The 13,977-nt window shown below is 39.5% G+C and overlaps 1 protein-coding gene across 1 annotated transcript; it reads left to right on the plus strand.

The window, feature by feature from the left end:
- The first annotated feature begins 671 nt into the window (after positions 1 to 671).
- On the plus strand, positions 672 to 13,895 carry LOC139371596 (calretinin-like). The gene is made up of 11 exons (XM_071111946.1): positions 672 to 825; positions 4,250 to 4,326; positions 5,398 to 5,487; positions 5,776 to 5,856; positions 6,964 to 7,020; positions 7,610 to 7,687; positions 10,209 to 10,264; positions 10,381 to 10,420; positions 10,612 to 10,665; positions 13,123 to 13,194; positions 13,305 to 13,895. Exons 1-11 carry the CDS (start codon positions 732 to 734, stop codon positions 13,419 to 13,421), a joined length of 816 nt encoding a protein of 271 aa, XP_070968047.1. The 5' UTR covers positions 672 to 731; the 3' UTR covers positions 13,422 to 13,895.
- The last annotated feature ends 82 nt before the right edge of the window (positions 13,896 to 13,977 follow it).

The raw sequence follows: 13,977 nt of genomic DNA on the forward strand, positions 1-13,977 counted from the left end.
AGTAATTACTGCTGTGCGTCCTCAGTCCCAGGGCACGGGCACGACTTCTCCCTGGGCTCTGGTTTTCCTTACTGAGCTAGTCTCAATGCATAAACGCCAAAGGATAATTAACCCAAGCCTTTGGGAAGTTCCTTGGAGACCAGTGTCTCTTACTGTGATTGTAAACACATTTAAGAGGTGTCCATGTAGTCCATTGAACACACTTAAACACAGTAAGGATTAACACTCTATCCAATGCCAATCCATCCCCATCTTCTACATGAATGCAAATTGACAGTGAAAATAAAGGAAGGAAATGACACCGGCAGTGTTTTGCTCATGGAGCTAGACAATTCCTGCGCATCTCATTGTGATTTACATAATTTAAGCCACATAGCCTAGAAATCTGGTTCTTGATGGCAGAGCTCAAACCTGAACAGCAACAGACGGTTCAGTCCATTGAAGTTCTTGGCTGCATTCCGACTACTGAACGTCCCTCTCCGCATGGAACAGTGAGTCCCTGTGCCTTGCGCGATTCCTCGCATCAGCAGGCGAACGCAGACGAATGGAGGTGCGAGGGCGTTGAACTTGGTGTCACTGCGCCACCTGCGTGGCTACATGGGAACTGCAGTCTCTGCTTTGGTTTAAAAGCTCTGGCAACACGCAGGGGGGTTACAGTGTGGATTGTGGTCCTACAGATAAAAAGTTCGCAGGGGATATTCTAGCGCACAGGAGGAAAAGTCGTTGAGAACATGGCAAACAAACCACAGCAGCCTCCTCACCTTCATCTGGCGGAATTGAGCGCCACCCAGTTCATCGACATCTGGAACCATTTCGATACGGACGGTTAGTACCGGAGCACAAAGTTAAATTATCCAAAATGTTACCTTGAATTTAACGGAGCACTTTTTTGAACGAGGCATTGTTTCAAATGCAGACACAAATGTAAGCTAACATGTCGAATAGACTAGGTTACATATACTCTATCACAGATTTTAGTTTACAAATTGAACAAATCACAGGCTTTTCGTAGATGCGGCTTGGATATTGGGATAGCTTTGTCTAAAAAGTGTTGTATATCATAACTGAAATTCACTTTTGGTTATGATGGGAAAGGCGTGGGCTATAAACTGCTGGATGCTTAGAATTTTGATTGGACAAGACAATAAGTGTTTGACAAAAAATGCTGGATAAGCATTCTAGTGCATTTACTTTCTTGGCAGTTAGAAAAGCAACTGGATAACTCTGGATAATTTGTTAAATGTAATTAATTGTGGGCACTAAATAATGTATCTTTAGAAAGGTTCGAATGGGCTACTTGTGTATTAATTGATCCATTTAATATTTGATTTAAAAGGGTTGGTTGTATGGATGCATGACTTTTATTCAGTTACTAGAAGAACCCACTCAGATACAACTAATACATCAGTATTACAATGTAGATCAGTCTATCGATCAAAAGGCATCAGAAGTCTAGGTTATACCTCAGAATACGGTGAACTAATGGAGGGATGACCGTGTGGCACACTGTCGTCCATTGTAAACGTATATGTAGCCTTACCACACAATAAGCGTCATTTTTGTATAGGCCTATCAAAAAAGTAGGATTCACTAACTTGACTGAATACTTAAACATTGTAATAATATTATTCCACTGTATTGTTTTATAAAGCACGATTAAACAAAAATAAACACATCTGGATGATGTCAGGACAGACTCAAGAGTTTCCATAGGCATCATAACTGATGGTTGGAATCCTGCTTTTAAAAGGTGCGTCTAAAATGTAAGGAGAGAGTTTGTCAATCGAATTCCAGTATTATATGAATGTTATTCACTATACAGATGAAACCCCAACTCAGAGGAGACAGACAACTATCTACTTTCAGTAGCCTATTACATGCTATAAAATTACGAGTTCTCGGCTCAATTCGAGCGAACGAGCCCACGCCCCTCCACACGCATTGTCCTTGGGCATCCTCTAGGCATAATTGGTTTCCCCTATTGATAGTGTTACTGCACATTCCGTCCCGGCCATTTGTTGAAGCGGAATGATAATACTATAGGCGCGAAGAGTCTCTCGGATTACTGTACTAGTTCCCTCTGGGTGTTTAGTTCTCTGAGCACAAACAGAGATTGGTGCTGTTGGTCCACCCAATAGGGCCTATACTGCGCTGTCTCTATGGATTAAGCATTTTCTGCAAAGACAACATGACATAGGGATGTGAACATGGTTCACAGTGAATTGCTGCTCTTGTGCAAATAGGCTAGGCCAGAACATCAGATCATGAGATTGACCTACCAATTTTGCCGCTGACCATGGTGCTGAAATTATTAGACGAATCAACTATGTTGATGAACATTTTTCTATAGAGAACACACAGAGAGATACCTGACTAATGTCTGTCTGATATTGACATTTCAGTAATGCATAATTTATGATGCCGTTATAATGCATTGAAAGACTTGGCATGATCATGTTGTTGTCCCTTGATAATGTTTTCTAGTATTGTAGCTTTTCCCTGTCTTGTGGGGAATAGGTTATCAATCAGCTGGTATTTGTTTTAACAGTTCATACATTTTTTGGGGTATGAGATAAATAACACCATAATGATTGCCAATGTTTATCAGGATTTGTTATTCACATAAGCCTATAATATAATTATGTGTCAAAAACGACTCAAAATGGCTGATGGTATAGGCTAACTCAAAATGGCTGATGGTGTAGGCTAACTCAAGATCATAATGAGATGATAAGCCATAGAGGTCAAATGTGCCTAAAACAAGTCACATAATGCATTCTGATTGTATTACAGTATGCTGACAGTATGCTACTCTTAAGTTGTGGCCTTCTGAGGGAGACCTTTACATTTAATAACAAATAGGTAGCTTATGTCAGATCATGTTGGAGATGGCTATTGTCTGTGACCACAAATGTGACATAAACTAACACAGTAGGCCACATTCTATTGCCACAACTGTTTAGATAACAAGCAGGAGTCATTTGTTATTTGCAATTCTCCAATGAAATAGAAAAAAAAGTAAATGAGTAGATAACTGAAAAACAATTGGAGACTGCAGTGTATAGGCTGCTGTGGGCCAGTGTATATGTCACATCATCATACACAGCATACTCTGCAGTATACATGCACACCTACAGCTTGTTATTGATTTATTAACACATATACAAAGTTCATACAAAGTTCATAGACAACGAGCATATAAAACCACTGGATCATATTGGTCATGCTAACAACATGTAATGATAAACTAAATCATATGTAAAGCTATTATACAAACCTATATGTCAATACAACAAAGAGAGAATAAAATAAGATTGCATCATGATGATTTTGATAGAATTACATCCGCTCTATATAGAGCAAGTTATGTTTTCTGTGTAATCAAACGCAAATGTGCTTTTCCCATAATGATATGTACTTGTTTGTCTGGTAAATATCAAACTGAGTGCTTCCCCAGAGACTTCCGGTACTCAGGTCCGTGCAAATGTCACTAGGATCCACAGGCAAATGAATACATAGGCAATTGAAAGACATTTAAATTGTGAAGCTGATAGGAAAGGCATTGTTGGTATTTGTCAAAAGCCACTATAATAATCATCTCACGAGTCTCCCTTGATTGAGCAACATTAAGATTAAAGCTCTAGCGTTTCCTTCACCATTATTTATAGACATCCAAATAATCCTGGCAAGGGTGCAACTAGGCACATTTATTTGAAGTTGGGATTCCTGCATCGATTTCTTACACTGTCAGGCCAGGCAGAAATTTCCCCATTGTCTTTTCAAATAACTGGACTTAAAAGGCCTTGGAGGCCTCAATTAGAGGGAGAGAGAGAGAGAAAGAGAGAGTAGCAGTGCATTTCAAGACTGGGAGACCCCTTCAAGGGATTTAATTAAGCAGGTTCCAACGTTTGAGTGCAAGCTATCTCGCAAATCACGTCAGCCAGAGCCAGCCTTGCAGCATGCTAACCATCTGGACAAAAAATGAGTTAGTTATTATGTCAGTCATTGAGCCAGCCATCCAATCAGCCAGCAAGCAAGCCAGACAAACTTAGTTCTGGAGTATTACTGTAAAACAGGGAAGCATTACCCTAATTTGCTGTCAAATGTGTACAATCTCACTTCTCAAGAGTCACACATTCACAATGGTACTACTATGCATTACATGGGGATCTTTGATGCTTCACAGTCACTGCCTGTATGATAGATAGTCTTGGGCTGATTTGTCAAATCCCTGTTTCCTCTACTGCAGGCAATGGCTACATTGAGGGCAAGGAACTGGAGAACTTCTTCAGGGAGTTGGAGATTGCACGGAGAGGGGCCGGAGTGGTAAGGGAATGGTCCCTGGGCCTTGACTAGGGCTCAATTCAATCAAACATGTCATAGCAATGTTTATACAGTATCTATGTTTACATAACTACTGCCCACATACATTACGTAGTGTATGTCACAGGCCTATTCTGTCTCTGATGGGTCTATGTGGAATTTTTCACAGTACTGAATCCAATACCATTTTGTAACATTATTTCCTGTAATGCTGGATTGACTGACCACTTTCAATGAAAGTGTCATGGCTCTGGTCAATAAATACAACAGTAAATATGTTTTGGGTTTTATTAGGTGAAACCAAAGGAGTACAACCTCATGCAAACACATATTGGACATAGTAATTGGTGTAACGTGAGTTTCCTTTAACAGGCTAACAAGCAAAGGTACAAAGTAATTATACCACCAACTTTCCAAATTTGACTGACAATAGTAAAGGTATTATTTTGTTTGTTCTTTAATCCAACAGTCATATGTTGGCATCTTCTCACTAATCAAGGTTGTGGCCTTTTCTGGTAGGTGGTTCATTGAGTTCCGGAACAAGCCCTATAGATATGAACTCATGTCTCTAAGCTGTCCAGTCCGTGTAGGACTGGCAGTAATTAAAATGCGACTGATTTGTCCAATCAAGATCTAATTAATTATTTAAGCAACATCAAAACAACACATTTCTCCAGAGAGTTCTCCCACAGATGGAAGATATCCTCTTTCTTGGGAGGAGTCAGTGCAATAATCTTTGTGTCACCACATCTCGTGTGTGTAGAACACAGGAATCAGAGAGCATCAGTAATCATGTTACATATCATCTCCCTGTAGCTGAATAAAGTCTGTGACTAGAAGATGATGAGCCCTTTAGCTGGGTAGAAGACGCTTGTCTGTTTTAGAGAGACAATCTCTCTGTCTGCCCAGTGTAACAACCCCTAACATAAAAAACAAGCTCTTTCACAACAATGTGTGTGACCACAGTCCTATAACACGAGAGGACGGTTTGCGTAAAAAAAATAACAACAGATCTTTACTGATGTTTGTGTCATGACAAACATATATTTGCGTGTATTTGTGCATGTGTTATAGGACCCATCAAACTCCACTTTCAGAGAGAAGATGAAGGAGTTTATGCAGAAGTTTGACAAGAACGCAGATGGGAGAATTGAGATGTCAGAGGTGAGCTGACATTTTTTCATTTTCAGATCAATGAGGATTTGATTATGCTAGTGATAATTATTACCAATGATCTCAGACAGTTTGCATATCAATGCAGAAATAATCAGACACTGGTAGATGTGTTCTGAAACTGTTGATTGACTCGATGATCTATGCTTCATTTGAGTAATCTTCGTCGAAAAGATAAGATTCTATTATTAAACAGTATTTTTCACACAATCAAACACAGAGAAACAAAGGTTATCTTTTTTTCCCCTAATTCATTTCTCTCTTTCTCTCCTTCTCCAGCTGGCTCAGATTTTGCCCACGGAGGAGAACTTCCTGCTTTGCTTCAGAGAGTTTGTTGGATCCAGTTCTGAGTTCATGGCGGTAAGTGGTGAAAATAGATGGTTTGAGAATTAATTTAGTTTGAGTAAGAATGTGGAGACTCGTACCGGCTGTTTATAATGTGTGTTGGTGGGATTGGAAATACAGAGATACTGTAATAAGGTAGAATAATAAAAAAAACAATTAGACAAAGCAATTAAAACACACTACAATCCACATTTTGGAATCATTGCCTATCCCAAATCATATTAGGGAATTGCACTACAAGTAATACATAATTTGAGAGAAAAGTCTCAACAACAAAAAAAGTATCCTACTCACAGGTTATTTTTCTCTGTCATGTGTGTCCTCTGCCAAGAGAAAAACCACAATCACTCACTGGTAAAGGAGATTACATTTCAGAGACACTTGACAGCTCTGTCAGATTAGTTCTCATACAGTGTAAATGGAGAGAGTTTGATTATCAGTGATACCAGGAGGGACCATCCAGTCACCCACTGCACTCCTATTATGTCAAGGGCAGGAAGAATTGCATGAGAAAGAGAAAATGAGGCTTTTTAATCACCCGGTGTGGTAGCGAAGACTTTTAAAGGGATTGAATGAGGAAGTACAAACTTCTATTTTCAGAATCATATATTATAGATGTGCGGCTGTAATTCTCAACAGACCTGGAGAGGGAGGGCATCTATCTTTGATAAGAGCCCTTTCTGGAAACAGGGACAGCTGCTAGATTAAAACATTAATTAAAATGCATTTCTCTCTCCTTGCCCTCTCACAATGTGTGGGAGATAGGATTTAGAAATCTGGAAAGTATAATGAAAACCCTAGTGTGATTACGGGAAGAAAAAACTAACAATTACCAGCCACATAAATTGGATATGATTTTTTTTGTGTGCTCTTCCTCTCCTTTTGAAAGTGATCTCTGCCCCTCCAGAGAGTAATTCATGAATGTCACATGCAATCCCATTAATATAATGCAGTTTGATTGCTTCGGTGTTAAAGGACATTGGATATGGGGGTGTTTGAGTGTGAGTGGAGGAATGAGATGACTCCTTTACAAAGTGATTGGTACTACTGTGGGAGCAAGTGATTGGCTGTATGTCTATTTTTTCATTTCTAATGTGTGTGACTTTGTGTTTGCATATATAGGCTTGGCGACGATACGATACAGATCGCAGTGGGTACATTGAAGCTAATGAACTGAAGGTATGATTTCTCACTTGTTAACCATCAATGTAAGACATGTTTACAGTATGTATTTTGTACAAACTATGCTAAAGCTCCAACCAATGTCTCCTAACTCTTCTTCTCATTCGATATAAGATGGCAAGGAGATGCATTATTATACTTTACAATGTAAATGAAGGTTTAGAAACCAACACCCAAACATTTGCAGGTATAGTTGTTGTGTTGATACAGTGAGGCAAATAGGGACGATGCAAATTTCTCTCGTCTCAACGGCTGTCAGACAAGGACACTATACAAATCCTGACGTATAATACCATCCATTAGGCGGTTGTCTGACACTGATTCATTTCTAAAGCGTTTTCTGCTGTCTTATCTGCAGGGAACGGCGGCTGGTAGTGATAGATAGAATGGTCCTTTCTGTCAATGAAGGATCTGAGAATGTATGTGACACTTCCAACTCTGCGTAAGCCAATACTTATATGACTGACAAAAACCAATAACTGGGGCCTCAGCGCTAAAGTATAGACGAGCCAGACTCTCTAAGATCATAGGATTTTTGTTGACCTATTAGGGAATTATAGTTTACTCAACTTTCTCAACTCCACAGGGATTCCTCTCAGACCTGCTGAAGAAAGCCAACAGACACTACGATGACCAGAAGCTTCATGAGTACACACAGACAATAGTGAGTCTTTTCAGTCTAAATGAATCACTTCCTGTACTATTCCCAAACCCTTCATCCATGTAAAAGTATATATATTAATTGTTTTATTCACAAAAGTAGCACACTGGGCCGTTACTAGTATTAGCAGACTAATATAGATGGCTGTAGGCACAAAACATTTTCAGCATCTCTGCTTTGGCAAAAAAAAGGTAGTTGTATAATTAAGAACAGTATCTTGCAGGATTCAATAGTTGGAATTGTAAGAGTTGTTGCTCTGTCTCTTTCTCTGCGATTGTCATTCTAATGGAATCCACAAATAATAAAACCCTGTCCTCAAACATTTACATCAAAAGGTGCAAAGTTATGGGCAAAGACACAAAACAGTCACATCAAATTCAAGATTTTTTCTTGATGAAATAACATGGAAAACAACCCCTTTTTGTGCAGTATTAATTTACCATCCTTATAAACCACTTATTGTAAATGTACATTACTGTATTGTACATAGGCTGGTAATCTAGGTTTGTACCTGTAGACTGAAGAAAAACAATCCACAATACAGTAATTGAGTACATTGAGACATCAAGTGGGTTGTGATGATGTGACTCAGTTAGTAGGGCATGGCGCTTGCAATGCTGCGGTTGTGGGCTCTATTCCCACAGCCGACTAGTGCAAAAAAGTATGACAATATATGCACTCACTGAAAAGGACTGAAAACACCATTTCAGTATTTCAAGAAACTGGAAAACATATCAAGCAAGTATTTTTATATTTCACAAGTATTATCAGATTATCTGTTTTGTACAGATAATGATCAGACTCAAGTTACAAATGCTGGTAAACACTCAAATAAATGTAGTTTCATTTTTTTCCACAAAAGTAGTGCACTGGGCCATTACTAGTCTTGTATTAGCGGACCGATATAGACTTCTTCAGCCCAGGCAAAAAAAAATGATCTGCATCTCCCCAGTCCCTGCACCTCCAACCCCAAACTAATTTCCTTGGCTACGCCTTCCTCACAGACCTATCTGAGAAATAACCAGCACCACCACATCCAAAGTATGTTGAAAAACAATTTAATATAACTATTATAGAATCACAAGGTAAAAGTCGTGTAAAACTGTGAGGGGAATAACGACACTTCTAGAGTATATTGATCCACATGGACCACATCCTCGCATGTACACTACCGTTCAAAAGTTTGGGGGTCACTTAAAAATGTCCTTGTTTTTGAAAGAAAAGCACATTTTTTGTCCATTAAATAACATAAATTTGATCAGAAATACAGTGTAGACGTTGTCAATGTTGTAAATGACTATTGTAGCAGGAAACGGCCGATTTGTTGTGGAATATCTACATAGGGGTACAGAGACCCGTTATCAGCAACCATCACTCCTGTGTTCCACTGGCACGTTGTGTTAGCTAATCCAAGTTTTGCATTTTAAAAGGCTAATTGATCATTAGAAAACCCTTTTGCAATTATGTTAGCACAGCTGAAAACTATTGTTCTGATTAAAGAAGCAATAAAACTGGCCTTCTTTAGACTAGTTGAGTATCTGGAGCATCAGCATTTGTGGGCTCGATTACAGGCTCAAAATGGCCAGAAACAAAGAACTTTCTTCTGAAACTTGTCAGTCTATTCTTGTTCTGAGAAATGAAGGCTATTCCATGCGAGAAATTGCCAAGAAACTGAAGATCTTGTACAACGCTGTGTACTACTCCCTTCACAGAACAGAGCAAACTGGCCCTAACCAGAATAGAAAGAGGAGTGGAAGGCCCCGGTGCACAACTGAGCAAGAGGACAAGTACATTAGAGTGTCTAGTTTGAGAAACAGATGGCTCACTAGTCCTCAACTGGCAGCTTCAATAAATAGAGACTAAATAGTCTCAATGTCAACAGTGAAGAGGCAACTCCAGAATGCTGGCCTTCCTGCAGTTACAGAATTTGAACATTTAGTCCATAATGTTGCTTGATTGGTGGTTAGGATATTAGCTGGTCAAAATGAGGCCAAATGAAAAGTGGAAAACTGTTAATATATATTCATGTGTTAGTGCAGGTTTTCAGTGACTTTATGTAAATCACGATTCTCATCTGCATTTCCTGCGGTGCAGGAAAATTGTCAGCAACAAAAGAGTGATCAAATGAAAATTGTCTGTAGGTATTGTATAATATACTTTATATGTGAACAAGGGAGCTATGTATCCCTTGTCCCATCATGCTGGTGGCTGCCATGTGGTTGGGAGTGGGACTCATGATGTCCTACGGGTTGTGTGTTCCAACAGCAGATGTTCAAACATCTGTTTGAACCTCAAGGCCTAAAGCTTGACCTGAATTACTCTTGGGAGAAAACCAATCTGTATTGTTTAGTCTTAGTGTTGAGTAGCAACTTCTATGTACAACGGATTGACAACAGAGTAGCATTCTGAATAAAAAAGAATACATGCTGTTGTCACAACTGGTGACGGCCCCTTGCTTTAATGTCTCTATCTATCTCTCCCTCCCTCTCTCCCTGTCTTTCTCTCTCGCTCTCTCTCTCTGTAGCTCAAGATGTTTGATCTAAACGGAGATGGGAAGCTGGGCCTGTCAGAAATGGCGAGGTGACTGTCAGCAACTGAGAAGAAATGTTTCTATTTCATGTGTGCCTTCAGCATCCGACACTCCTAACAAGTGTTTCATGGAAATGATTCTCTGTTCTCTGTTCTTCTCTTTTAAGGCTTCTCCCAGTTAAGGAAAATTTCTTACTGAAGTTCCAGGTGAGGAGTGTGCAAGAGGAACTGACAGTTCCTTCAAACAAATCCCTTTTCCACAGTAATTTTGGCTGAAAAAATACCAGCAATGTGATCATTTGATATTTCAGAACACAATCATTAATTTGCACAATCTAACTAAGTAACATCATGCTGCTCTGTTATAATATGTTTTTATTTCCAAATGTGTTTTACAGGGTATCAAACTGACCTCTGAGCAGTTCAATGCTATCTTTGCATTCTACGACAAGGTACATTTAGATATGTGATTGGATATTGTAAAAGGGTACAGTTTGCTATATACTGTAGGCAGTGGCGATTTTAGCATGTAAATCTTGGTGGGGAAAACTCCCCCCCCCCCCCCCCAAATATTTGCAGTTGCATGCCAGCAATGCCACTACACAACACAACACAACACTAAACAATACATTAATTGCACTATAACGGCGACAAGCGGTGCACACAAATGTTTAGGTCCTACATAAAGCTTCCTCAACATCAGAGCTTTCTTTCCAGCATCATGAAGGGAATCCTTACCACCGCTACACCTGGCTATCAGCAGAGACTTGTCTGGCAGCGAAACAGTTCATTCAGCCTCGTTTACTGCCTTTTTTTAAAACATTGCTGATATGGCTGCATATCTCCCTGGTATATTACATAATTTATGCAGCAGCATATAGGACGTTTTTGGACTCATCTTGTTGTGCACGGTGGTCCTTCGTTGGCAAATTTTGTCATCAAAGAAAAAGATTTACAATTCCGAGTTGGATGACCATTCAAAACATATTTTCCTAGTCTGACTTCCCTGTTGCAATGCTTGCGGTTAGCCACTGTCACCAATTCCTTCCAAACAACTCATCGTTGATTTCCAACTTGTCTAATGTTTATGTCCAATGGCCGATGAGCACCAATACGATTTATCTATATTTTCTCTGCATTATTTATCTTCATTTGACAAGGATTAAAAAGGATTTGCCAGTAGACTTGATTCACAATGATGACTGCTAGCTAAGATTGTGAAAGTATGATGTTGACATGATCAATCCAATCAAAGCTACTGTACATATATAACGTGATTTGACATAAGTTCTGTGGCCAATGACCTTGAGCCTTCTTGGAAGGTCACTTGTAATAGAACTCTATGGTAGGACCCAAAGTGCTGACATTTTGGATGTCTACCCTTACTTAAGGACTGAAGCTAGGCATTTGCGTAATGTCCCCATGAGTGACAGAATACTGAGCCAATCACGGCGCAATGCTCCTTTTTTTCTGCTGGCTTGCTCCACTACCACAGAAAGCACTGAGCTAGGCTGAAACATCTGCATTTTGGAGCTGCCTTACTCAATAAAACAAAAAAGGCTAAAAATGTGGGACTCCACTGGCTGTAGGTACAGTATTTAACTTTCAATCAGGTTTGGTGGATGACTCTGAGTTGTTATGACTGATTTCACTCTCTGCAAATCAGTGGTCTTTCCGCTCATCCGGGTAGGTAAATAAGCTTGATTGGTACACCTGCTATTCTTGTTTGAGTGTTGGTTGAACATGTATTCCATCATTTGATGATGCCAGATTTCAGGATCAAACTGCTGTTGTAGAATGTAGTAATGTCTTAGGCTAATAGCATTACATCTGGCTTGACATGTAGTGGATAGGGAGCTGACTTCAAACAAGTAAAACGCCAACTCGTATCACTTGTGTGTTGTTGACACGCCTAGAATTGATTGTGATGTATGGACTATTTGATTTGGCCTAATTCAAAACCGTCACTGTATCTCAGCTAATTTCTTGTAGTCATTGCTTTGTCGGCTACATGTCAGCATTGTGATACATATTTCATTACATATACATTATTCTCTATTGAATTAAAGTATGTTGTATCTCTATTGAATTAAAGTATGTTGCTCCATTTCCAAAAAGAGCATGCATTATTCTCTATTGAGGGTTACATGTACGACAGTTTCACAATATTGTACTTACAATCCATAAGACAACTATTAGCAGGGATCCAAATAGCTCACGGACTCTCTGAGTGACAGGTTAGAGCCTGTGACTTAAAAAAACAAAATATGCGGAAAGTTTTAGTATGTGGACTGAAATGAAAGTGAGGATGGAGAGTAAAATTGAAATGCTTCAGCAGAGCAGAGGGCTTTTTGCATGCCTATGTCTGGACTAGATGCTTGCTGAGAGGACTGGGGCAGACACTCAATTATAAATGAAACACAGTCCATGTACACATGATGTGTGTCAAATGCTAACATTTACGTGCATAATTATTTCAGCGTTTGTTTCAACCTCCACCCTGCAGCTGAATCACTGACAGCTGCTGTCACTGCTATGGAATTATGGGTAAAAATAATGGAAAGAGCAGGTCAACTGAACACTAACATTGCTCACAGTGCCAAAATTAAAATGTGCATAGCTTTGAAAAATACAAAATGTTTGACAGCACGCAACCAAGACAGTCTGTTTCCCTGCCTTCTCAAAGAAACACCCCACCATTGTAACTTCAGTACCATGGCCCTTCCCCTCCACAATATCTCCTTATACATTTCAAGCTTTTGCTCTAAAGCAGCCATATACAGTACATATATTTTATTCTTAAGTGAAATCTCAAGGGAAGTGTACTTTTTAAAACTTCCATTGAAAGTATGGAATTGAGAACAATTCTAATGCAGGTATATGATACATTTTACCCCTCTTTCTTACAGGATGGAAATGGCTACATTGATGAGCAGGAGCTCGATGCTCTGTTGCGTGACCTCTATGAAAAGAACAAAAAGGTGAGATAATATGGAAGGTTTGAAGCTTAGCTCTCATTCCCACATAACGCTGAATTTATCATTTTAATGTGTCATTACAGAAGCACCTGTCTTCTCTAATCTTCTCTCAGGAGGTGGACACCAAAAACCTGATTGACTACAAGAAGAGCATCATGGCCCTGTCGGACGGAGGGAAGTTGTACCGCTCCGAGCTGGAGATTGTGCTCTGCAGGGAGCCCATGCTGTGAACCCTGACAACCATCGCTGTCTGTTTTTTGACCTCCATGACCTCCATCCCCAGATCACACCCACCTCCAGCTGCTTGACGACTGTAACCTGGTGCATGTGCCGGTCACTCCCTTCATGAGTTTTGAATGAATGTGCAACTGAGAAGCACAAACCAGCTCTCCCTCAGAACCCCTGTCCCCACTCGTCCCTGCAGACTGACCCAGCTATTACGTTGCCCCTCAAATTCTACATTTAACAAAATGAATAAAGATGATAAAGGTACTTCTGATAATTATGATTGCAATGTGAACAGGAGAGGAATGAAAATGAATATAATAGGATTATTTATTCTGAATGCTTGGTTTGACTTTTCTCCTCTCTTTTTTCTCTGTTTGATCTGGCGTTTCATCATTAAATTATTATCCTGTTACATTTAGATTTTTGATGTTGGGTTTTCTGGCTGATACTGTTATAATGAGGATATTATCGAAAGCATTAATTAAAGATATCTTACGATTAAGATTTTCTCATTTTGACTTTCACATTGTGTTCACCTCGTTTGCTACCCCTCCTTGT

Source organism: Oncorhynchus clarkii, chromosome 2 (genome assembly GCF_045791955.1).
Source record: "Oncorhynchus clarkii lewisi isolate Uvic-CL-2024 chromosome 2, UVic_Ocla_1.0, whole genome shotgun sequence".
NCBI lineage: Eukaryota > Metazoa > Chordata > Actinopteri > Salmoniformes > Salmonidae > Oncorhynchus > Oncorhynchus clarkii.